Below are 26,790 nucleotides of genomic sequence, written 5' to 3' on the forward strand. Positions count from 1 at the left end.
TGCTTAGAAGCAGGAGCACCTATTTTGTTGGGTGCCTACAGGATAAAAAGCGAGTCAGTTTTCCTGACTCCAGCCGTCCTGGAAATATACATTTTTAAGGCCCTGACTACGTCCAGTAACTTGGAATCTTCCAAGTCCCTAGTAGCTGCAGGCACTACAATAGGTTGGTTCAAGTGAAAAGCTGATACCACCTTAGGGAGAAACTGGGGACGAGTCCTCAATTCTGCCCTATCCATATGGAAAATCAGATAAGGGCTTTTACATGACAAAGCCGCCAATTCTGACACACGCCTGGCCGAAGCCAAGGCCAATAACATGACCACTTTCCACGTGAGATATTTCAAATCCACAGTTATTATTATTATTTATTTATTAACAGTTTCTTATATAGCGCAGCATATTCCGTTGCGCTTTACAATTAGAACAACAGTAATAGAACAAAACTGGGTAAAAACAGACAGAGGTAGGAAGGCCACAGTTTTAAGTGGCTCAAACCAATGTGATTTTAAGAAACTCAACACCACGTTGAGATCCCAAGGTGCCACAGGAGGCACAAAAGGGGGCTTAATATGTAGCACTCCCTTTACAAATGTCTGAACTCCAGGCAGTGAAGCCAGGTCTTTCTGGAAGAAAATCGACAGAGCCGAAATCTGGACCTTAATGGAACCCAAGTTTAGGCCCATAGTCACTCCTGACTGTAGTAAGTGCAGAAAACGACCTAGCTGAAATTCCTCTGTTGGGGCCTTCCTGGCCTCACACCACGCAACATATTTTCGACAAATACGGTGATAATGGTTTGCGGTTACTTCTTTCCTGGCTTTTATCAGCGTAGGAATGACTTCCTCCGGAATGCCCATTACCTTTAGGATCCGGAATTCAACCGCCATGCCGTCAAACGCAGCCGCGGTAAGTCTTGGAACAGACAGGGCCCCTGCTGTAGCAGATCCTGTCTGAGCGGTAGAGGCCATGGGTCCTCTGATATCATTTCTTGAAGTTCTGGGTACCAAGCTCTTCTTGGCCCATCCGGAACCACGAGTATCGTTCTTACTCCTCGTTTTCTTATTATTCTCAGTACCTTTGGTATGAGAGGCAGAGGAGGGAATACATAAACCGACTGGTACACCCACGGTGTCACTAGAGCGTCCACAGCTATTGCCTGAGGGTCCCTTGACCTGGCGCAATATCTAGTTTTTTGTTTAGGCGGGACGCCATCATGTCCACCTGTGGCCTTTCCCAACGGTTTACCAACAGTTGGAAGACTTCTGGATGAAGTCCCCACTCTCCCGGGTGTAGGTCGTGTCTGCTGAGGAAGTCTGCTTCCCAGTTGTCCACTCCCGGAATGAACACTGCTGACAGTGCTAAAGACGTGATTTTCCGCCCATCGGAGAATCCTTGTGGCTTCTGCCATCGCCATCCTGCTTCTTGTGCCGCCCTGTCGGTTTACATGGGCGACTGCCGTGATGTTGTCTGATTGGATCAGTACCGGCTGGTTTTGAAGCAGAGGCCTTGCCAGACTTAGGGCATTGTAAATGGCCCTCAGTTCCAGAATATTTATGTGTAGGGACGACTCCTGACTTGACCAAAGTCCTTGGAAATTTCTTCCCTGTGTGACTGCCCCCCAGCCTCGAAGGCTGGCATCCGTGGTTATCAGGACCCAGTCCTGTATGCCGAATCTGCTGCCCTCTTGAAGATGGGCACGCTGCAGCCACCACAGTAGAGATACCCTGGTCCTTGGAGACAGGGTTATCAGCCGATGCATCTGAAGATGCGATCCCGACCACTTGTCCAAGAGGTCCCACTGAAAGGTTCTTGCATGGAACCTGCCGAATGGAATTTTGCTTCGTAAGAAGCTACCATTTTTCCCAGGACTCGTGTGCAGTGATGCACCGATACCTGTTTTGGTTTCAGGAGGTCTCTGACTAGAGATGACAGCTCCTTGGCTTTCTCCTGCGGTAGAAACATTTTTTTCTGTTCTGTGTCCAGAACCAACCCGAGGAATAGTAGGCGTGTGGTAGGAACCAGCTGTGACTTTGGAATGTATAAAATCCATCCGTGCTGTTGTAGCACTTTCCGAGATAGTGCTACTCCGACCAACAACTGCTCCTTGGACCTCGCCTTTATAAGGAGATCGTCCAAGTACGGGATAATTAAAACTCCCTTTTTTCGAAGGAGTATCATCATTTCTGCCATTACCTTGGTAAAGACCCTCGGTGCCGTGGACAGTCCAAACGGCAGTGTTTGGAATTGGTAATGGCAATCCTGTACCACAAATCTGAGGTACTCCTGGTGAGGATGGTAAATGGGGACATGTAGGTAAGCATCCTTGTAATCCCCCTCGTCCAGGCTTGCAATAACCGCCCTGAGCGATTCCATCTTGAACTTGAATTTTTTTATGTATGTGTTCACGGATTTCAAATTTAAAATGGGTCTCACCGAACCGTCCGGTTTCGGTACCACAAACAGTGTGGAATAGTAACCCCGTCCTTGTTGAAGTAGGGGCACCTTGACTATCACCTGCTGGGAATACAGCTTGTGAATTGCCTCTAGCACAGCCTCCCTGCCTGAGGGAGTTGTCGGCAAGGCAGATTTGAGGAAACGGCGGGGGGGAGACGCCTCGAATTCCAGCTTGTACCCCTGAGATACTACTTGAAGGATCCAGGGATCCACCTGTGAGCGAGCCCACTGATCGCTGAAATTTTTGAGGCGGCCCCCCACCGTACCTGGCTACGCCTGTGGAGCCCCCGCGTCATGCGGTGGACTCAGAGGAAGCGGGGGAAGAATTTTGATTCTGGGAACTGGCTGACTGGTGCAGCTTTTTCCCTCTTCCCTCGTCTCCGTGCAGAAAGGAAGCGCCTTTGACCCGCTTGCTTTTTTGAAGCCGAAAGGACTGTACCTGATAATACAGTGCTTTCTTAGGCTGTGAGGAAACCTGAGGTAAAAAAATTTCTTCCCAGCTGTTGCTGTGGATACGAGGTCCCAGAGACCATCCCCAAACAATTCCTCACCCTTATAATGCTCTATGTGCCGTTTAAAGTCAGCATCACCTGTCCAGTGTCGGGTCTCTAATACCCTCCTGACAGAATGGACATTGCATTAATTCTGGATGCCAGCCGGCAAAATATCCCTCTGTGCATCCCTCATATATAAGACGACGTCTTTAATATGCTCTTATGTTCGCAAAATAGTATCCCTGATTGACAGGGTCACAGACCACGCTGCAGCAGCACTATCTGCAGGTCTCAGTCTAGTACCTGAGTGTGTAAATACAGACTTCAGGATAGCCTCCTGCTTTTTATCAGCAGGTACCTTCAAAGTGGCCGTATCCTAAGACGGCAGTGCCACCTTTTTTGACAAACGTGTGAGCGCCTTATCCACCCTAGGGGATATCTCCCAGCGTAACATCCTCTGGCGGGAAAGGGTACGCCATCAGTAACTTTTTAGAAATTACCAGTTTATCGGGGGAACCCACGCTTTTTCACACTTCATTCACTCATTTGATGGGGGAACAAAACACTGCCTGCTTTTTCTCCCCAAACATAATACCCTTTTTTAGTGGTACTTGGGTTAATGTCAGAAATGTGTAATACATTTTTTATTGCCGGGATCATGTAACGGATGTTCCTAGTGGATTGTGTATATGTCTCAACCTTGTCGACACTGGAGTCAGACTCCGTGTCGACATCTGTGTCTGCCATCTGAGGGAGCGGGCGTTTTTGAGCCCATGATGGCCTTTGAGACGCCTGGGCAGGCGCGGGCTGAGAAGCCGGCTGTCCCACAGCTGTTACGTCATCCAGCCTTTTTGTAAGGAGTTGACACTGTCGGTTTATACCTTCCACCTATCCATCCACTCTGGTGTCGGCCCCACAGGGGGCGACATCACATTTATCGGCATCTGCTCTGCCACCACATAAGCCTCCTCATCAAACGTGTCGACACAGCCGTACCGACACACCGCACACACACAGGGAATGCTCTGACTGAGGACAGGACCCCACACAGCCCTTTGGGGAGACAGAGAGAGAGTCTGCCAGCACACACCAGAGCGCTATATAATTTAGGGATTAACACTATATTGAGTGAATTTTTCCCAATAGCTGCTTATACAATATTGCGCCTAAATTTAGTGCCCCCCCTCTCTTTTTAACCCTTTGAGCCTGCAAACTACAGGGGAGAGCCTGGGGAGCTGTCTTCCAGCTGCACTGTGAAGAGAAAATGGCGCCAGTGTGCTGAGGGAGATAGCTCCGCCCCTTTTTCGCAGACTTTTCTCCCGCTTTTTTATGGATTCTGGCAGGGGTATTTATCACATATATAGCCTCTGGGGCTATATATTGTGATATATTTGCCAGCCAAGGTGTTTTTATTGCTGCTCAGGGCGCCCCCCCCCCCCAGCGCCCTGCACCCTCAGTGACCGGAGTGTGAAGTATGTATGAGGAGCAATGGCGCACAGCTGCAGTGCTGTGCGCTACCTTGGTGAAGACTGATGTCTTCTGCCGCCGATTTTCCGGACCTCTTCTTGCTTCTGGCTCTGTAAGGGGGACGGCGGCGCGGCTCCGGGAACGAACACCAAGGCCAGTTCCATGCGGTCGATCCCTCTGGAGCTAATGGTGTCCAGTAGCCTAAGAAGCCCAAGCTAGCTGCAAGCAGGTAGGTTCGCTTCTTCTCCCCTTAGTCCCTCGATGCAGTGAGCCTGTTGCCAGCAGGTCTCACTGTAAAATAAAAAACCTAAAATAAACTTTCTTTCTAGGAGCTCAGGAGAGCCCCTAGTGTGCATCCAGCTCGGCCGGGCACAGAAATCTAACTGAGGTCTGGAGGAGGGTCATAGTGGGAGGAGCCAGTGCACACCAGATAGTACCTAATCTTTCTTTTAGAGTGCCCAGTCTCCTGCGGAGCCCGTCTATTCCCCATGGTCCTTACGGAGTGCCCAGCATCCACTAGGACGTCAGAGAAAAGATTTACCGGTAGGTTTAAAATCTTATTTTCTCTTACGTCCTAGAGGATGCTGGGGACTCCGTAAGGACCATGGGGTTTATACCAAAGATCCAAACCGGGCGGGAGAGTGCGGATGACTCTGCAGCACCGATTGAGCAAACGCGAAGTCCTCATCAGCCAGGGCATCAAACTTGTAGAATTTTGCAAAAGTGTTTGAACCCGACCAAGTAGCTGCTCGGCACAACTGTAATGCCGAGACGCCTCGGGCAGCTGCCCAAGAAGAGCCCACCTTCCTAGTGGAATGGGGCTTTACCGAATTTGGTAACGGCAATCCAGCCGTAGAATGAGCCTGCTGAATCGTGTGACAGATCCAGCGAGCAATAGTCTGCTTAGAAGCAGGCGCGCCAACCTTGTTGGCTGCATACAGGACAAACAGAGCCTCTGTCTTCCTAACCCTAGCCGTCCTGGCTACATAGATTTCTAAGGCCCTGACTACATCCAGGGACTTGGGAGTCCTCCAAGTCACTCGTAGCCACAGGTACCACAATAGGTTGGTTCATATGAAATTAAGAAACCACCTTAGGCACAAATTGAGGACGAGTCCTCAATTCCGCTCTATCCACATGAAAAATCAAGTAGGGGCTCTTGTGAGACAAGGCTGCCAACTCTGACACCCGCCTTGCAGATGCCAAGGCCAATAACATGACCACCTTCCAGGTGAGAAATTTTAATTCAACCGTTTGAAGGGGTTCAAACCAGTGTGATTTAAGGAACTGTAACACCACGTTAAGGTCCCATGGTGCCACTGGTGGCACAAAAGGAGGCTGAATGTGCAGCACTACCTTTACAAAAGTCTGGACTTCTGGGAGAGAAGCCAATTCCTTCTGAAAGAATATAGATAGGGCCGAAATCTGTACCTTAATGAAGCCTAACTTTAGGCCCATATCCACTCCTGACTGTAGGAAGTGGAGAAAATGGCCCAGATGGAAATCTTCCGTAGGAGCATTCTTGGTTTCACACCAAGATACATACTTCCTCCAGATACGGTGATAATGCCTCGCCGTTACCTCCTTCCTAGCCTTTATCAGAGTAGGGATAACTTCCTCCGGAATACCTTTCTCAGCTAGGATTCGGTGTTCAACCGCCATGCCGTCAAACGCAACCGCGGTAAGTCTTGGAACATGCAAGGCCCCTCCTGCAACAGGTCTTCCCTGAGAGGAAGAGGCCACAGATCTTCTGTGAGCATCTCCTGAAGATCCGAATACCAGGCCCTTCGAGGCCAATCTGGAACAATGAGTATTGTCTGTACTCTTTTTTCGTCTTGTGATTCTCAGCACTTTTGAGATGAGAGGCAGAGGAGGGAACACATAGACCGACTGAAACACCCATGGTTTCAATAGGGCGTCTACCGCTACTGCCTGAGGGTCCCTTGACCTGGCACAATACCTCCGAAGCTTTTTGTTGAGGCGTGACGCCATCATGTCTATTTGAGGAAGTCCCCAAAGACTTGTTATCTCTGCAAAGACCTCTTGATGAAGTCCCCACTTCCTGGATGAAGATCGTGTCTGCTGAGGAAGTCTGCTTCCCAGTTGTCCACTCCCGGTATGAAGACTGCTGACAGAACGTTTACGTGATTTTCCGCCCAGCGCAGAATCCTGGTGGCTTCTGCCATTGCCACTCTGCTCCTTGTCCCGCCTTGGTGGTTTACATGAGCCACGGCTGCGACGTTGTCTGATTGAATCAGAACTGGTAAGTCGCGAAGAAGATACTCCGCTTGTCGTAGGCCGTTGTATATGGCCCTCAATTCCAGTACGTTGATGTGTAGACAAGCCTCCTGGTTTGACCATAGACCCTGAAAATTTCTTCCTTTTGTGATTGCTCCCCATCCTCGGAGGCTCGCGTCCGTGGTCACCAGAACCCAGTCTTGAATGCCGAATCTGCGACCCTCTAGAAGGTGAGCACTCTGCAGCCACCACAGGAGAGACACCCTGGCCCTGGGGGACAGGCTTATCTTTTGATGTAGTTGCAGATGGGACCCTGACCACTTGTCCAGAAGGTCCCACTGAAACGTCCTCGCATGGTACCTGCCGAAGGGGATGGCCTCGTAGGCTGCCACCATTTTCCCCAGAACTTGAGTGCATTGATGAACAGACACTCTTTTTGGTTTTAGCAGGTCCCTGACCATGTTCTGGAGATCCTGGGCTTTTTCCATTGGTAGAAAAACCCTCTTCTGTTCCATGTCCAGAATCATGCCTAGGAATGATAGTCGAGTTGTTGGAATCAACTGTGACATTGGCAGATTGAGAATCCAACCGTGTTGTTGTAACACTCTCAGGGAGAGCGACACTCTTTTCAGCAATTGATCTCTCGATCTCGTCTTTTTTCAGGAGATCGTCCAAGTACGGGATAATTGTGACTCCCTGCCTGCGCAGGAGCACCATCATTTCCGCCATCACTTTGGTGAAAATCCTCGGGGCCGTGGAAAGCCCAAACGGCAACGTCTGAAACTGGTAATGATAGTCCTGTACCGCGAATCTCAGGTACTCCTGATGAGGAGGAAATATGGGGACATTAAGGTAGGCATCCTTCACGTCCAGCGACACCATAAAATCCCCTCCTTCCAGACTGGATATCACAGCCAGGAGTGATTCCATCTTGAATTTGAACTTTTTCAAGTACATGTTTAGGGATTTTAGATTTAAAATGGGTCTGACCGAACCATCCGGCTTCGGGACCACGAACAGGGTTGAATAGTACCCTTTTCCCTGTTGGACCAGGGGAACCTTGACAATCACTTGCTGTTGACACAGCTTTTGAATTGCATCTAATACTACTTCCCTCTCCGGGGAAGAGGCTGGCAAGGCCGACTTGAAAAAACGGCGAGGGGGCACCTCTTCGAACTCCAGTTTGTAACCTTGGGATACAATTTCCAACGCCCAAGGATCCACGTCTGACAGAACCCAGACCTGGCTGAAGAGTCGAAAACGTGTCCCCACCGGCGCGGACTCCCTCACTGGAGCCCCAGCGTCATGCGGTGGATTTAGCGGAAGCCGGGGAGGACTTCTGCTCCTGAGAACTAGCCGAAGCAGGTGTTCTCTTACCTCGACCCTTACCTCTGGCGAGGAAAGAGGAGCCCCGACCTCTTCTGGACTTATGCGACCGAAAGGACTGCATCTGATATTGTGGAGTTTTCTTTTGCTGTGGGGAAACAAAAGGCAAAAATGTAGATTTACCCGCGGTAGCTGTGGAAACCAGGTCCGCGAGACCATCCCCAAACAAAACTTCACCCTTGTAAGGTAAAACCTCCATATGCTTCTTTGAGTCGGCATCACCCGACCATTGGCGGGTCCACAGAGCTCGTCTCGCCGAAACTGCCATGGCGTTGGCTCTGGAACCAAGCAGCCCCACGTCTCTTTGAGAGTCTCTCATATATAAGACTGCGTCTTTAATGTGACCTAAAGTCAGTAAAATGGTATCCTTGTCCAGGGTATCAATGTCAGCTAATAAGGTATCTGTCCACGCTGTTACTGCGCTACAAACCCATGCCGATGCTATTGCCGGCCTGAGCAAAGCACCCGTATGTGTATAAATAGATTTTAAGGTAGTTTCCTGTCTACGATCCGCAGGATCTTTGAGGGCTGCGGTGTCTGGAGACGGTAGCTCCACCTTCTTGGACAGACGCGTTAAAGCCTTGTCCACCCTGGGTGAGGATTCCCACCGTACCCTGTCCTTTGCAGGGAAAGGATACGCCATAAGGATCCTCTTGGCAATGTGCAGTTTTTTGTCTGGAGTTTCCCAAGCTTTTTCAAATAATTCGTTCAGTTCATGAGATGGAGGAAAAGTTAACTCCGGTTTCTTTTCCTTATACATGCGCACCCTCGTGTCAGGGACAGAGGGGTCATCAGTGATATGCAAAACATCTTTTATTGCCATAATCATATAATGAATACTTTTGGCCAGCTTTGGGTGTAAACTTGCCTCATCATAGTCGACACTGGAGTCAGAATCCATGTCGGTATCAGTGTCTGCTATTTGGGATAGGGGACGCTTTTGAGACCCTGACGGGCCCTGTGACCCAGTCAAATCCGTGGATTGACTCCCTGCTGTTTCCCTGGACTCAGCTTGTCCCTTCTCTTATGTAATAAGGTCACATTTGCATTTAAAATATTCCACATATCATACCAATCATGAGTCTGCGTTGCCGACGGAGACACCACAATCATCTGATCCACCACCTCCTTGGATGAGCCTTCCGTTTCAGACATGCCGACACACGCGTACCGACACCCCCACACACACACAGGGATATATCTATAAGGGAACAGTTCCCAGACAAGGCCCTTTAGAGAGAGAGAGAGTATGCTAGCACACACCCAGCGCCAACTGACACTGGAACCAATTCCCAGATAAAGCGCTTTTATATATATTAACTGTGATATACACTCACTGCGCCTACATGTGCCCCCCCCCCCCCCCCCTTTCTTTTTCAGCCCTGTATCACCGTTCAGCAGGGGAGCCAGCTTCTCTGCAGATCACTGTGGAGAAAATGGCACTGGTTAGTGCTGTGAGACCAAGCTCCGCCCCCTCAGCGGCGGGCTTCGGTCCCGCTCAAATGTACAAATAATGGCGGGGAATGTATATATCTACTGCCTCCGCAGCCCATATATTAAAAATGCCAGTCCAGAGGTTTATATTGCTGCCCAGGGCGCCCCCCCTGCGCCCTGCACCCATCAGTGTCTGTCAGTGTGTGTAATGTGTGGGAGCAATGGCGCGCAGCGTTACCGCTGCGCGCTTACCTCAGGGAAAATCTGAAGTCTTCTGCCGCCTTTGAAGTCTTCTTTCTTCTTAAACTCACCCGGCTTCTATCTTCCGGCTCTGCGAGGAGGACGGCGGCGCGGCTCTGGGACGAACGGCAGGGGGAGACCTGCGTTCCGATCCCTCTGGAGCTAATGGTGTCCAGTAGCCTAAGAAGCAGAGCCTATCACTTAAGTAGGTCTGCTTCTCTCTCCTCAGTCCCACGATGCAGGGAGCCTGTTGCCAGCAGGCTCCCTGAAAATAAAAAACCTAAAAATTATTTTATCAGAGAAACTCAGTGGAGCTCCCCTGTAGTGCATCCAGTCTCCTCTGGGCACAGAATCTAACTGAGGTCTGGAGGAGGGGCATAGAGGGAGGAGCCAGTGCACACCCATACTAAAAGTTCTTTATAGCGCCCATGTCTCCTGCGGAACCCGTCTATACCGCATGGTCCTTGCGGAGTCCCCAGCATCCTCTAGGACGTAAGAGAAAAGAGAAAGTATGTGTATCTATAAGACTATGGAGGAGTGTGGTACCGTACAGAAGCCAGATAGTAGCTGTAAAAGAGCTTAGACCAGTTAAGGGCTGTGAGGCTTTACCTGCGGCTCCCAGCTCCTTTCTGCTTTAGCCTGGGGCCACACATTGCGTTTTAGAACGGGAGCCTCTTGGCAGGGAGGAGCCTACACATATGCGGCGCCGCCGCCGCTTCCACCGGACCCAACCGCAACATGCTGCAGTTGAGCCCGATGACAGAACGACCGGATGGATTTCAAGTGGAACACATACATATGAATGTATGTGTTCACACAGTGTGGCTGAAATCCAGTCGTGGCACTGTGTGAATCCACATAGCGTTTTCGCCGGACCAGGGGGATCCTGCGAAACGGATCCAGCAAAAATGCTATATGTGGTCCAAGAATTATTACAGAGGTCTCTTTGATTAAATGCATTGTTTTAGCTCACTACTGATATTAAGCATAATGTGTGGCGCTTCTGAATGCTAGGGGGCTGACCAATGCAGAGCCTGAAGTGAATCAAGTTGCCTCTCGCTGGGTTAGGACTAATAAAAAGAAAAATAGCCGATTAGTTACTATGGGTTACAGAACACATGCTACTAGCATCATGGAGCCATAGACAGACAGCAGATGTCCCCTTCCCTAGGTTTCTTACAAACTTCTGTGATAGGACCAACATATGTGTACATACAGTATGCCAGTGCATCAGGTTGTGATGCTCTTGGCATTTGTCATCTTCCCTGCTCCTCTCATTGATGACTTCAGAGTAAACATCCCATTATTTCAAAAACAATTACTCATTTCCTTTTTGGTAATAGAAAAAAACTACTCACTCCACCCATATTACAGTATGTCTCCAGGGACCAGTGAGTTACCTGTAGCAAAGAGAATTGAGCTTCCTGGTCTTATTTAGCCACTGTAAATGATGGTACACTAGTCCTGAATGTACACTCCAATGTATCTGTTCCCTAAATGAGTCACCTTCCATTGTAACTAAAACTAGTAAACAGTCTGGTTTAGAGCAAATATTGGGGCACGGCAAATACATTTCTGTCACACACCTCCAAAGTAATGCGAGTTATAGTTAAAGTCTAGAGAGCTGAAGGTATTCTAACAACTATCTAAAGTTGGCTAGAAAAGGACATACCTGCAACTAGCGGAGTGCGTGTGCCTGAGGGCTCCAGGATGATGACAGGCTGGAGACGAGCTGCGGTCATGGAATTCGTACCATCATGGCCCTCTATGCCTGGCATGTATACAGTGGGAGTCAGGAGTGGTACTCTGTGAATCAGGCCCTATAAAATGTAGGATGTATGAGTGCTACACATAAATATAAAGCAACTGCTAATGTCATCATTAGTGTCCACTGTTACTTTTGCAGGGTAGAGGCAGTAGGCTATATAGAGACAAGGCTCACTTAGACAAGAGGTGGTATTGCAAAAAGTATAACTCTCACAAATAAAGAAGGAAACGTATAACATGTCCTGCAGAGGGGGAAAGAAGGTACCTCAACTAGTCCTATATAGAGAGAAGAGTCTAAATGGGAGGGAAAACACAGCAAAAAGTCTCAAGAGAAGGAAGATACAGTATGCCAAAAAGTTCTATGGAGCAATACGGGATCTACAGCAACACATTTTACAGGTAGACAAGGAAATTACTTGGATGGACAGGAGTTATACAGTAAAGGGCCCCATACACTAGAATGATAATGCCCGATTTCATATGATTCTGACCTTTCGGGCCGATAAATCGGATGAAAAGTGGCAAATCGGATGTGTTTTACATCTGATCCGATGCGCGCTCCCCTGAGCATCGGATCAGAGCCCCTAGGTTGTTAGTGCTGCACTCGTGATATGTCGGATCCTGCAGGCATGGCTGGGATTGCATACGATACATCGTATACAAAAGGACTACATACGATGTATCGTATGCGATCCTGCCGCCCGGGGAGCTGCCGGGCGGTTCAAGGGAAATCGAATCCGACTTTAGCCTCCGACATGTATGTGGCCTTTAAGTCTCATAAGGAAAGAAAGTACATAGACAACTCTCACAGATGATACAGCAACAAGCCTCACAGACGGAGAGTGACAGTATAGCAACAAGCCTCACAGATGGAAAGGGATGGTATAGCAACAAGCCTCACAGACAGAGATGGATGGTATAGCAACAAGCCTCACAGACGGAGACAGATGGTATAGCAACAAGCCTCACAGACGGAGAGGGATGGTATAGCAACAAGCCTCACAGATGGAGACGGATGGTATAGCAACAAGCCTCACAGACAGAGACGGATGGTATAGCAACAAGCCTCACAGACGGAGACGGATGGTATAGCAACAAGCCTCACAGACAGAGAGGGATGGTATAGCAACAAGCCTCACAGATGGAGGGGGATGGTACAGCAACAAGCCTCACAGACAGAGAGGGATGGTACAGCAACAAGCCTCACAGACAGAGAGGGATGGTATAGCAACAAGCCTCACAGACGGAGACGGATGGTATAGCAACAAGCCTCACAGACAGAGAGGGATGGTATAGCAACAAGCCTCACAGATGGAGAGGGATGGTATAGCAACAAGCCTCACAGATGGAGAGGGATGGTATAGCAACAAGCCTCACAGATGGAGAGGGATGGTATAGCAACAAGCCTCACAGATGGAGAGGGATGGTATAGCAACAAGCCTCACAGATGGAGAGGGATGGTATAGCAACAAGCCTCACAGATGGAGAGGGATGGTATAGCAACAAGCCTCACAGATGGAGAGGGATGGTATAGCAACAAACCTCACAGATAGAGATGGAAGGATTTAGAACAACAAGCATAACCGATCTGTCTTAAGGATAAAGGCATGGTGCAGCAAAACATCTCACTATCAGACAGAGAAGGTACATTAAGGGGTCTATTTACTAAGCCATGGAGAGCGATAAAGTGGAGAAAGAAACTACCAACCAACCAGCTTCTGTCATTTTTTGAAACAGTCTGTAACATGGCAGTTACTAGCTGATTGGCTGGTACTTTATCTCTCTCCAATGCATAGTAAATAGACACCAAAGTCCCTTCATATATAGGAAAGTACAGGGTAACGTATGCTGTCAGAGAAGTTATGTACAGTACAGTTATGTGATCAAAGAATATTATTAAAACATGTTAAAACTACCTGTTAGAACTGACCCATTTAATGTTAACAAAACATTACAACAGAATATGTGGACTGCTATTACTCTTGCTTTAAGAGTAGAGATTTAAACCCAAGGAAGACATAAACAAGTCATGATTTCAGGATTTTCTGGTGTAAAAATAGGCAGGACATTTACTGCCCAAATCAATTCATCTGGCCATAATAAAAGAAACCACAGTCTACGTTGTTTGTCTAGGAGATGCTGATGACCCTCTTACCTCTGAGGAAGCGCCGGGCAGGGAGGACAGGCTTCCATTTTCAGCTGGCAGACTGTCATTTGGGGAGCTGCAACCAGAGACAGGAGTGCTGCTACTACTTGGGGACGAGTCTGTAAGGTAAGAAAACAAGACTTGTGATGCCTAAAAGGTTAAAACACCATTCTTTCAGTGTATCTGGCAGATCATCTAGTTCCTGCAACTGGGCAATTTTACAAATATTTAAAGCCAAAATTTCCAGCATTTTTCCATGAGCTAGATCATACTGGTAGCGGATTACATCAATAAAATAAAAAAGTTATATCATTTTAGTAGGATAAACTAGTAAGAGCTCTGTTGCAATATATTATGCCCTTTGTCACCTGCTGGATTCTCTGATCATCATCATCGCAGGAGAGTTAAAAAAGAAAAAACACAACATTCCTGTGCGTTTAACATTATGGGGGGGAAGTTATCAAATGTTTGAAAGATGACAAGTGGATGTGTTACTTATAGCAACCAATAAGATTCTAGCCATCATTTGTCTAGTACATGCTGTAAAAAGATAGCTAGAATCTAATTGGATGCTATGGGCAATACCCCCACTTGTCCTTTTTAAAAGGTTTGATAAGTCTCCCCCTATGTATAGAAAGGCCAGATAGGTCTGATAGGATATACCAGTCTACAAATGGTACACCTATGCTCTATTATCCTTTATGTCAGGGGTCCCCAAAACACGGTCCTCATGGCATTCTAGCAGTCCAGGTTGTAAAAGATATTCATGCAAAAGCACAGGTGGTTTCATTAATAACTCAGTCAGGTTGATTATACCATCTCTGAACAAACATGGATATCCTTAAAACCTGGACTGTTAGGGTGCCACGAGGTTTGGGTACCACTGCCCTATGTGCTAGAAATGCCGAAAACTAAACTAATGACAGTGAAAATGGTGTTACCCTACTTCTGGAAATGTTTCCTCCCCCTCGTGTGACAATCACCCACCCTGTGTCTCTGGGGGTCTTCTTCTAACTGCAGGTGGAGCGCTTTCCTTGCGCATGAGTGGGTTCTTCCTCCTCTCCCCAGATTTCTTGGGTCTGCAAGGCCACTTCAAGTTTGGCTCAGAGGCTGCAGGGAAATTAAGTGCACAGTTCTATACATTAATAGCTCACATGCAACTTCACCACGTTCTGGACTGGTATAGGCCTAGGCCGTTACAGAGTACCAGAACAGAATATGTGAGCGCACACATGTGCAGAGTAAAAATACCGGTCACAGATGTACTGCTGGGGATATATCCTCATGCTTCTACGGGGGACTAGGAATATTTGTCAGGGCTGAATACTAGAAAATCACGTAATTCAGCTAACTCATGGATCAGTGATACCAAGCAAGTCAGAAACCATAACACTGCCTTAAAGGCCTGCAGCCACCACACAAGTCACACAGTGGAGAACCCTGCCGTTGGGCATATGAGGTGAAGACACCCCAGGCTCAGAAGTTTCCCTATTGTAAGGTAGTGTCTTCTGATAGGAAAGTATTAATGCTATGTTCATTCCACAAAATATGATCTATTCATGATTTGTAAGGGTGTGGTATGTTAGATAGAATAGACTTAGGTCGACAGTGTCTAGGTCGACCACTCTAGGCCGACAGTAAGTAGGTTGACGCGGCTTCTAGGTCAACAGGGACTCTAGGTCGACATCTACTAGGTCGACATGAAATAAGGTCGACATGAGGTTTTTTTAAAAAAATGTGTCGTTTTCTTCGTAGAGTGATGGGGAACCCCAGTCAGTGCACCGTATCCCCTTGCATGGCTCGCTTTGGGTTACCGTTCCCAATTGTAGTCCACAAGGATCGTAAAGTATGAAAAAGTTCAAAATATGGAAAATTAAATGTGAAAAATTCATGTCGACCTTCTGTCATGTCGACCTAGTACATGTCGACCTAGAAACCATGTCGACCTACTCACTGTCGACCAATGGTGGCCGACCTAGAGACCGGATCCCGATTTGTAATACAAAGTGATACATTTTGTGATATTCCCAAAAATCACTGCTCATTAAGGACTGATTCCGAGTTGCACTCAGGGCCTAATTCAGACCTGAGCAAATTTGTTAGCTAATGGGCAAAACCATGTGCACTGCAGGGGGGACAGATATAACATGTGCAGAGAGAGTTAGATTTGGGTGGGTTATTTTGTTTCTGTGCAGGGTAAATACTGGCTGCTTTATTTTTACATTGCAATATAGATTTCAATTTGAACACATCCCACCCAAATCTAAAGGCCAGTACTCACTGGCCGATGCGGGAGAGATGTGTGCTGAGCGAACTGCTCAGCACACATCTCTCCTGCCGCTCAGCACATCGCGATGTGTGCTGAGCGTGCGGGGGGAGACGAGGTGGGCGCTCATTTCACCCAGCAGGTGAAATGAGCGACCCGCTAGATTGGCCTGCACGGCAGTACAATCTAGCACCAGCGATAGTGATGCGTGGGGCTGCGCATCGCTATCGCTGTAGGGGGTACACACGGAGCGATCAGGCTTAAAATCTAAGCAATCTAGTCAGATTGCTTAGATTTTAAGCAGCGATCGCTCCGTGAGTACCCACCTTAACTCTCTCTGCACATGTTATATCTGCCCCACCTGCAGTGCACACAGTTTTGCCCATTAGCTAACAAATTTGCTGCTACAATACGGTCTAATTAGGCCCTTACAGCGGACAATTGTGCTTACTTTCCATGTTCAGAAAACAATGCAGATCTCCGCTTTTATACTGAAACTCTGTGACTGCACCTCCTCCATCATCAGCACGCAGTTTGGTGCAAGAGATCTATCTGAAGCCAGACAGAACTCTGCATACGCTCACCTCTGAACTGACAATTCTGCTTCTTCCCCCGGAACACTTTGCAAGTGCAAATGCTCCGTCACGGAGATACAGCCAGAACCATATGACTCTGAATTATACGTAACTGCTCTAAGTTGCGCATGTAGGCTCTGTTGCAGTTGCTACAAATCTTGCATGCCACTCTTAATAGGGCCCTAAGTGGTTAAATGATTACCGTACTTCACCTTCCCAGAATGTCCAGGGGTGAGGGGCATTCTAGTTTGTAGTCCTAGATTATTATCAATATATAACAATGTTTAAGATTTAATTAGTAATGTCAAATACAATGCACAAATCTGCAGTGAACTATCACAGCCACAACCAATCAGGGGTGTTATCTGAATAGCAAATATACTTTTAATTACACATAAAACCTGACTTTCAATGGCCATTGCCCAATATCGTAAACTAGTTGTCACCCCTATAACCAAACAAACATATACACGGACTAAAAACCAACACTGACACATAGAAAGTGCAAACCTAACATCTGATTGGCTGATAATGGCTGCAGAACCATTTTGTAATGAACCGTATGTTTTTTTAATATGAACCCATCAACTACACCCAGCAAAGGCAGTAATTATACAGGCTGAATGAATACTTAGAGGGGTATCCTATTAGCCCCAATCATTTTTTCGGTCGGAAAAAAAAAGAAAAAAAGGCTTTTTTGTGATTTTACCCCAATGGCGATTGTTGGGCTATCCTATTAAAGCACGTTTCTTCTGGACAAAATAATTCTTGTCTGAGGGCGATAACACAGGGATGCAGGATAAATTCCCTGGTCCCATGTGTTATCTCGTCTCTGAAAGGCTGCTTATCTCAGATTATGCTTCAAGTGTCCGAGGCCACAGAAATATAATCTCTGATAAATGCCAGCATCAGGGGAAGTACGCACTGGCATCGGGACTAATAGGAAAGCACCGGGGGAATCCATTAGTAGCGGTAAATTACCACTGCTAATAGGATATCCCCCTTAGTCTATCAATACACTAGATATCAATGGCAACTAGGATTCCAAACATGATAGAATTACCTGTTCTCCGTAGAGGAAAATGCTCTGATGGGTTACAGCTGCTGGAAGCAGCTCGAGGAATGAAATTAGTAGGCATAGGAGGTGGATGAGGTTCTGATTCCGTCAGTTCGGAAGGCCTGAAAGAAATAATACATAGATTTTCAAAAAGTCCAGCCCACTTTATTTACAGGTAGTATTATGCATGGCTCAGGAAGAAATTAAATTTGCTATGAAAGTAAAATTCCCATAGCAGCAGATATATAATGAAAGGTACAAAAATAAACACAGCCTTCCTCCATCATAATGACCTGCCTCAAGTCAAGAATCACATCAAACTGTGATCATGCAGCATAGAGGGTGTATTTCAGTATACCAATCTTCCATGTAGCTGAGAGGACTATGCAGACTTGTTCCTCCGAAGCTATGGACTCTCAGCCTCAAGTCATTTTCGATGTCTCATCATAATGTGTCGGGAGTAGGACGTGAAGTCTGGATGGATAGGTAGTAGCAAGGGGACAGATTCAGATGTGATTGGAATTGCTACTCCCATGGATGCAGCAGCGATAGCACTTATATGTTAATGCAGCAGGAGGCGAAATACCTCCTACATGCATTAGTGATACGATGCATCACCTCTTCTGCCACACCATTGGCGGCTGTGTGACCCATGGGGTCACGCAAGCTGGCCTCCGCAGATGCAACAAAGAGGCCAGGAAATCTTCCAACGAGATCCTGGCCTCGTCACTCCCCCACAATGGCAGCAGCACGCATCTGTTTTGAGAAATTGAGGTCACCGCTGCTCCTTCCACACAAACAGCATCAGACTTTCACTCACTAACAGTCTGATTCCAATCTGTGCCCGCCAGTGCAGACCCGTATCGCATATGCGCAGTATAAGTTCGGCACATGTGCAAAATACCAAACATTGGTACTTTTCTGCATGCACCACTAATCCGTTGGGACCTGAATCAGGTCCAAGGTGTTCAGAAGTAGTTACCTGTAAGGCATGGCTGGGCTGCTGTGATTGGTGGCACTATTGCGGTCTGGAGCTACTTGCTGCTTGCTCCGGATCATCTCCAACAGTTTCTGTTTGACTGCTGGGCTGGCATTGGCACCTAGAACCACAAAGTATCGTCATGTATAATAGTGACATATGAAACATACAACAAATAGCTGAGTGAGTGTGTTCTGATTGTGTGTATATATTATATCTGTAGAGGAAGGGATACAGTCACATTCAAAGACTATTTGCCTATTAATAGGGTATCACAGTGGTTCTAAAAATGTGTCCTGAGGCACCCCAGGGTGCATCAGGACACTTGCAGGGGGGTCTTGGATTGGTGGTCCAGGACCAATTCAAACTATTTATGGTCAATGTAATAGGCAAAACCAGTGCTGGTGGCTGCCAATCATAAAATATGTGGACAAACAGAAGCAAGTCCTGTCCCTCTCCACACAACTCAACCCAAGAATGACATATAAACACATTTCACTTAATTTAATATTTCTTTCTAAATTTCTCAATAAGAATCTTCTGACCTAGGTGTGACGTGAAAAAAATTCTGATGCTGTAGGGCTCTGTGATTAAAAAAAGTTTGGGAAGCACTGAGCTATAACACAATGTACTTATATATTAATTATATTTTGTTTACAGTTTTTTTTAGATTGGTTTTCAAATGATTGAAAATACAAGGATAAGTTAGGTCTGCACATGTCTACAGCAAAGATCTAAGCTGACCTACATTGGGGAGATTAACAGTGGCAAGCAGACAAGGTTTTTCCCGTGTTAAACAGTACAGACCCTTACTATCAAACTAGAAAATCGTAGAAATGTCTGTGAACCTATAAGTGGGAAATAAATGACAAATGCCAATTACTGATAATTCCAGGGACGTGCAGTGAGCTAAATGGCTCAGGAGGTACTGTCTAGCACCAGAACCAGAATTCCATGCAATATATGAGCCAAAAGGTACATCTGGGCATTATACACAGGTGCAGCAGTATAAACTCCTGGAAATTTGGTGAGTTTTGATCAGAGATGTGCGGAAAAGTTAGCCAGGTGAGGCACTGCCTCACCTGCCATAGACTTTTTACTGCAGAGTTTGGGCTATAAAAATTATTAGAATAATGGAAAGAAGATATTTCAAACAAATTATTAGTATTTTTCAAATACTTTATACAGTCAAAACTCTGGTTTAAACGTAAGTATGACAGGAAAGGCTCTGCCTCACCTGCCTCACCCCACCGCACGTCACTGGATAATTCCAACTGTTTCTCATAAACGTGTTCTGAGGAAACAGTCTGATAAACACAACAGGCAGTAGAGGGCGCTATTGTACTGCATTCAACTACCATGCAATTGTTCCAAGAGAAAAACGTATTTGTTCCACAATTAAGTATGTTTGCCACTTAAGAGAATGAATTTGATTAAACAAGATTAATACCAAATGGCGGAGTTTTTTATTTTATACATTATAATGAACACTGTAGGGTGGCCATCATTAACTGATCTTCCATTGCCAAAGACAACTTTGTGGCTCAATGTTGTGGAGATGCATCATTCTTCAAGATCACAAAACATACTGTTTTATAACATGCTAATTTATGGTCATTACATACATAATATGATTACATCTTAAAAGGTGAACAAAACCCTTTTATGTACTTTTTACCAACATGTGCCGCTACACCAATTATAATGTCCCAATAGAATGTGCCTGTCACCTGTACACTTAGTGCTAAATACCTTTGTAATATCACTAGTTTTAGTGAATCCAGTGACCAATATACTTTACATACATATACTGTATAGTGATAAGTGACCCACAAGCTGCTGAATAGTTACAAACATTACTTCCTTCCGGTAACCATAATTACTAACTCGCACTACACTATCAGTATTACACCAAAATAAATACAGGGCTGGAATACTTTATCCAACAGCTTGGAGGGCAATCATACATCAGCGTTGGTTCTACTGTATGCACCCAACTCCTGCAGGTAAACAGAGTTGCGCCTTTTATCCGGCCTAACATCAGCCCTGATCATGTTACAGTAACTTTATGATGTAGCACCACCAAGTTATCTGCCTAAAGTTGCAAATTTTATGGTGGAACCAGATACTGGTCTATAGGCACCAGGGGAGAGTACATGTTTAGGGAGGAGACACGTGTACGAGTGCAGAATCTCAGACAGATGGAAAAAAGAAAAAAGTAAAAACCAGTAAGAGCACATAGTAAGTGAGGTTTAGTTCACTTTAACATCTAGTAATGTGCGCCACTTCTGATTGGGACAGGCTGTGTCTCCTCCCTCATGCCACTTCTCAGAAGAAATTCAGGAACAGTGACTACTACAGTAGCTTTGGATGTAAATAATACACAAAGTTTGCATACTGCATTTGCTTTTATCCTTGTTGACCAGCTGCCTCAGGCTTTGCTCTTGGCGTTCATGGGCTGCATTTCGACATTCCATGTTCAACTGCAAAACAAAGATTGAGAATCAGTATAAGAGACCCCAGACTACAAATGAACACTCCAGGCATCTTACAATCCCTGTGCTTATTTCATATCTATAGAGCACATTGTCAGTCCTGTGCTCGGTGTGTAAATGGCATGGTCACTGTAATATGGGGCGTGTAATAAAATAGGAAACGGACATGTTACAGTCAAAGTTTAATGTTGTGTAGAATGATTTGGCTGCATTCTTTTCATTAACCATCCCAACACCTACACTGATAAATTGGTTTGTATCGTCAGACTTCAGTAATCTGTTTTTATAGGAAAATACTCAGAAAATCCAGAGAGGTATAATGCAGTGAAACATACCCTAATCTTGTGCTCCACGTGCTGTTGCGGAGTGATGGTAGGGAAGATCGCTTGCTGGGTCGGTTTCATGTTGAGGAGTGCAGTGTCCGACCGCTGGTTAAGGCGCTGAATTAGGTGAAACTCCATAGGGCTTGGTTGTGTCAGGACTGTACTAGATGGAACAGTCAAGTCCACTGCAAAACAAAACAAAACTACGTATTACTACAGGTAATATTAGACATTATTCTAATCCAATCCAATTTGGTTCCTTAGCAAAATTAAAGTGAACAGGCTGGAATAAAAGGCACCCCCAATATCGTCACAAGTTTATCATCTGATATTTCAGATTACTGTGTAATATTCTGTTTTTAAGCAGTGATAGTGACATAGCCCAAATAAATGTACATGTGTGACTACATGCTTATTTACTCAAGGTTCTCCTATTTTCTGTCTTATAGGTCCATAGGTCACCAATCCGGCTACAACCTGAGCTAACTGCCCATTGTGCTGTTCCCCCTCATGAAACATTTACAATGCTTTACAACATCCCTGCAGAGCTGGCCCCTAGGTCACATACAGAGACAGAGGGCCTATCTGTAACACATTAGGATCTTATACAAATAGAGTAACTCACCAGGCCTCTTAGGTCTCTCCATTGTGGTTTGCTAGCCTGATATCTTATAGAATGTGAGGAAAGAGGCAGAGTTGCAGCTACTGACAAGGACATTTGCATATAGCATAAAACTACGAGTACCAAGTTCTCTTAAGTATGAGTTTGAGGGACTTTCCTTACTGAATGACAAGCACTTCACATAACGTGTTTACCTCTCAGATCAATTATATTGTTTACTATTACCCCAGTCCCAAAAGCCAGCCAGCTGTGCAATTTACCTAACAATAACACACCCACATATGGGCGAAGCTGTCCTGTTGGATATTACTTAGAATTTTCATACAACTGTTACATCCTGACTCTAGAGTATACCCTCCACCTTTATTTAAATGACCTCCCACATGGTACTGTAGGACAATGGTGTCTCTATGGCATTTATTTTAGTAGCTGCAGAGCAAAATATCTATTATAATGAAGAAAATAATATCACCAAAAATAGAAGTGACAGATTATACTAGTTGTACTGCCAGACACTTTGTTTCGGAGAAGATTCATATGGTTACTTACAACCTGCTTTCTTGTCAGCCTGATGCTCCCAAAATAGAATTGATTAATGACTCTTGAGAAGACCAATAATTTTTCACAGTGGAAGAATGTACAACCTTTTTATATATTTACCTCACCCTATCATATGTAAATGTGGATTGCACCCCAGGGCATCAATCAAAAAGAAGATATGGTCTAGCAGAGCAAGCTGGGATTTATAGTTCCAACACTTCTACCGAGCATAGGTTGGCTAAACATGGATCACAGGGAACAGTGCAGCTATCTCAGCTGATTACACAATTCTGACACTACAAGCCTGTTTAAATATGGCAAAGGTATCCAAACAATTTTGAGTGGTATGCTACATTTAAAAGAGAAAAATAAAACACATACAAAAATAAAACACACTTTTTAGAATATTACCAGTTATTTTTTACATAACGCACACATATTCCGCAGCGCTTTACAGAGAGAATATTTGGCCATTCAAATCAGTCCCTGCCCCAGTAGAGCTTACAATCTATATTCCCTATCACATGTACACACATTCATGCTAGGGTTAATTTTGTTGGGAGCCAATTAACCTACCAGTATATTTTTGGATTGTGGAAGGAAACCGGAGTACCTGGAGGAAACCCACGCAAGTACGGGAAGATATGACCTGTATTAGTATTAGAATCCTTTATTGATACTACAATTACCAACATATTGATAAATTGTGACATTAATATAAAAATGAACACAAAGTTTGAGGAGAATAGATCTCTTTTATATAAGATAGTGGTACCATATACCAGGCCCCTCACTTAGGAAATTAAAAAAAAAAAAGATTATGTGCGGCCACAAAGTGGGCACGTGCTGCACAGGTGGGGCACCGGGTGAGTAGCAGGGAGCGAAGGGGACGATCGCTCCCTTCCCCCTCCCAATCATGCGGGGAGAGAGGGTACTGCTTCGGGATCCGGACTGAAAGTCGACAGTAACCAGGTCGACAATGTGTAGGTCGACCACTATTGGTCGACAGTAACTAGGTCGACAGGGTGTCTAGGTCGACAGGGTCTTTAGGTCGACATGTTCTAGGTCGACAGGTCAAAAGGTTGACATGAGTTTTGCACAATTTTTTTCTTTTTTTGAACCTTTTCATACTTAACGATCCACGTGGACTACGATTGGAACGGTAATCTGTGCCGAGCGAAGCGGTAGTGGAGCGAAGGCACCATGCCCGAAGCATGGCGAGCGAAGCGAGCCATGCGAGGGGACGCAGTGCACTAATTGGGGTTCCCGGTCACTCTACAAAGAAAACAACACCAAAATAACATTAAAAACTCATGTCGACCTTTTGACCGGTCGACCTAGAACATGTCGACCTAAAGACCCTGTCGACCTAGACACCCTGTCGACCTAGTTACTGTCGACCAATAGTGGTCGACCTAGACATTGTCGACTTAGTTACTGTCGACTTTCAATACCACACCCACTGCTTCTGCCTCTCTCCCCAGCGCAGCACACAGCAGGCGTGTGTGCTGGGCTGGGGAGAGGCTGCTGCTGCAGCAGTGTCCTCGCTTTTCCCACTGCCTACAACGGGGAGGGGGTGAAGTGGGGGAACCCGGGCCCCTCCAACAGGCACAGGCCCAAGTAAAGAGTAAGCCACGCACCGACCACCCCCCACGTTCACGGCGGTATTATCCTCCATTTAAGATGCATTTCTAACATGTTAACATTATATGAACATCATATAACAAAATTGTGACATTAATGTAAAAATGAATACACATATGCTTGCGGAGAACACATCCTGTTAATGTTACATAGTTGTAACATTATATGTGGCTCAGTACAAGAGCAAAGTACACAGTATTTAGCAACGTACACTGACTGACCCGTGTTGGATAGGGCTTTACAAGCATTTACCATAGGCTTATTAATGTTGCTATAGATGTGTCCTCATACATCTTGCCTCAATACGCCATGCAGCAAAAGATGCCTGGCATGAGTCAGCCAGCAGCTCCCGGGCAGCTCTGCTAACATTGGGCATCTTTTTTTACGCTATGCAAATAAGACGCATAAGCAACTTCTGCTTATTAAAATGATATGTGGCATGCCTATATTCTGTGTGAGAGACGGTGGCTGTATCTGCATACGAAATACTATGTTACAGTGATTTCCAAGAACACAATGTGATGTAGCATTTCGGATGCAGAAGCAGACGCACACAGAATATAGGTATGCTGCATACCATTTTAATCAGCAATATGAATTAGAAGCTTTTAAACAGAAATTCTTTTTGCATATAAAGACGCTCGGTGCTACTGAGTCACGCTACGGCATGACTAAAAGGGCTGTTTAACGTGACTGCAGCAAGGATGTAGGAGGACAGATCTGTACCCTTAAGTAATATGTTTTACCCATTGTCCTAGCATCTATGTGTGAATAAGCCCTGTAAGATCTATTTTAGGATAGGTACACACTTGCATTACTATTCTCCATTTAAGATGCATTTCTAACATACGTTAACATTGGGATGCATTTAAATTGCCGGCAGTCTGGATCCAGGCAGTCAGGATAGACGCCGGAATCCCAACTGCTGACAATGCAGACAGCCAGAATCTCAGCTTACAGGGGCTGTTCCCACTCGTGGATATCCACGACACCCATAGAGTGGGAATAGAACCTGTGGTGAGTGCAGAAAGCCACAGAGCCCGCAGCGTGGTGAGAGCAGCGACTCTGCGCTCGCCCCATTGCCGGCATGCTGACAGCTGGGATGCCGCTGTCTGTATACTGACGGCCGGCATCCCAACCGTCGGTAAATCATACTGATCCTGTTATCATATGAAGAGATGTGAAATAAAATGTATTATATCAAATGAGGCAGAACATTTGTGTCTTGCATGTTACTGCTGCAAAGATGTGAAAAATCTTCAGACACTTCTATTATATACTGTATCAGTGTGCCTGGCATGCATTAATCTTACATTGTCATCAGGGGGAGCATGCTGTAATATTAAATGCATAACCTATCCAGCGTGAAAGACAACTGCACACCTTACACTGTACTACTGACATGGTAGAACATTTGTGAATGGTGTTTTGAGCGGAATTATTATTAAGCTTTGTGTAAGTGTATGCAGACTGGAGCTTTTTTTAAGCCATGACATTTGATATACATCTGTTCACGTTTATGCAATTTCATATTGTCAGCAAATAGCTGCTTTCAGTTCTCCAGTGAGAACCAAAATGTTGGTGCGTTAAAAAGGAAATGACAATCTAAAAATAAAACGAGGTGAAGTGCTTTTAAATATCCTGTTTTCTACACGGCTGGGGTGCAGAATGTATCTGGAGAGTTTACGGGTGACACAGGAATTTCAGGATGGCTCAACACTTGGGATTGATCTTTCATCTAGCTTTAGTGAAGCTACTGTAGAGTACCCAGAGTACACTTTATTGTAATGTGGACTGATGGTATCTATCCTGTGGAGCTGCATATCCGTGCTTTATCCATATATGCGCAATGAATGCTTTAATCACACCTAAAAAAGTAACTGAACGGAGCCACGCGCTCTATTTATTAGGGTCACACTACAACGGAGCATTTTAAAAGAACAAGGCCTTTTCGTTTTACAATATTGTATGCTGTGGCTTGTGAATTACTAAGCATATTGCTTAACAATAATTGCATATAGCTGCGATTGCATCTTTTGCCACAGCTGCTACTGTGTCTTTATGCTAATGTAGCAGCCGATTGTCTTCCTACTGAGAAGTTCACCAGCTGTGGTGCTAATCCGTCACTGTGTGTATTAAGACGCACCATCGGAGACTGCCCCAGCCCTGCAGAGGCGCAATGTCATGCACGCAGGTCACTGAGCGTGCCAGATCCACGGAAGGCTAGCCACCACCCTCTTACCTTTCTGAAACGCCCACCAAAATTGCATATCTCTCTCTGTAATTTCAGTCTGCGTCAGAGAGGTAATGATCGGGATGCGTGTGCTGTAGTACTCTGTACACTGACAGCTGCTGTGTGGCATCAACACTACGTGCACCTCTGAGTCTAGCCTCAATACGTCATGCACCGCGAGATGCTTGAAGTGAGTGAGTGAGCTGGCAGTTCTGCTGATGTCAGGTGTCTTTTTTTTTTCTGCCAAAAATGCATTTTATTCACATCGCTATGTGAATAACGCACATTTTTGGAGGGGAAAAAAAAGACGCACAGCGTTAGTAAATGCACTCATGACTAGGCGTGAGTGCAGCAGCGACGAGGGAGGTCACAACTACATTCATTAAGTCTTGTTTGCAGCTTTGTATATTTGAAATGCTTAAAAACTCTC

General features: G+C 45.7%; 1 protein-coding gene across 9 annotated transcripts in view; it reads right to left on the minus strand.

The window, feature by feature from the left end:
* The window catches only part of HDAC7 (histone deacetylase 7), a 614,661-nt gene that overhangs the window by 98,710 nt on the left and 489,161 nt on the right, over positions 1 to 26,790 (minus strand). For all 9 annotated transcript variants that reach the window (XM_063952225.1, XM_063952227.1, XM_063952226.1 and 6 more), the window contains 7 exons: positions 21,334 to 21,506; positions 20,902 to 20,986; positions 18,507 to 18,624; positions 17,531 to 17,646; positions 14,614 to 14,736; positions 13,636 to 13,745; positions 11,386 to 11,533 (listed from right to left, as the gene is read on the minus strand). In XM_063952225.1, coding sequence (XP_063808295.1) covers positions 11,386 to 11,533; positions 13,636 to 13,745; positions 14,614 to 14,736; positions 17,531 to 17,646; positions 18,507 to 18,624; positions 20,902 to 20,986; positions 21,334 to 21,506 — 873 coding nt within the window. The remainder of the gene's footprint in view (positions 1 to 11,385; positions 11,534 to 13,635; positions 13,746 to 14,613; positions 14,737 to 17,530; positions 17,647 to 18,506; positions 18,625 to 20,901; positions 20,987 to 21,333; positions 21,507 to 26,790) is intronic.

This window comes from Pseudophryne corroboree, chromosome 2 (genome assembly GCF_028390025.1).
Source record: "Pseudophryne corroboree isolate aPseCor3 chromosome 2, aPseCor3.hap2, whole genome shotgun sequence".
NCBI lineage: Eukaryota > Metazoa > Chordata > Amphibia > Anura > Myobatrachidae > Pseudophryne > Pseudophryne corroboree.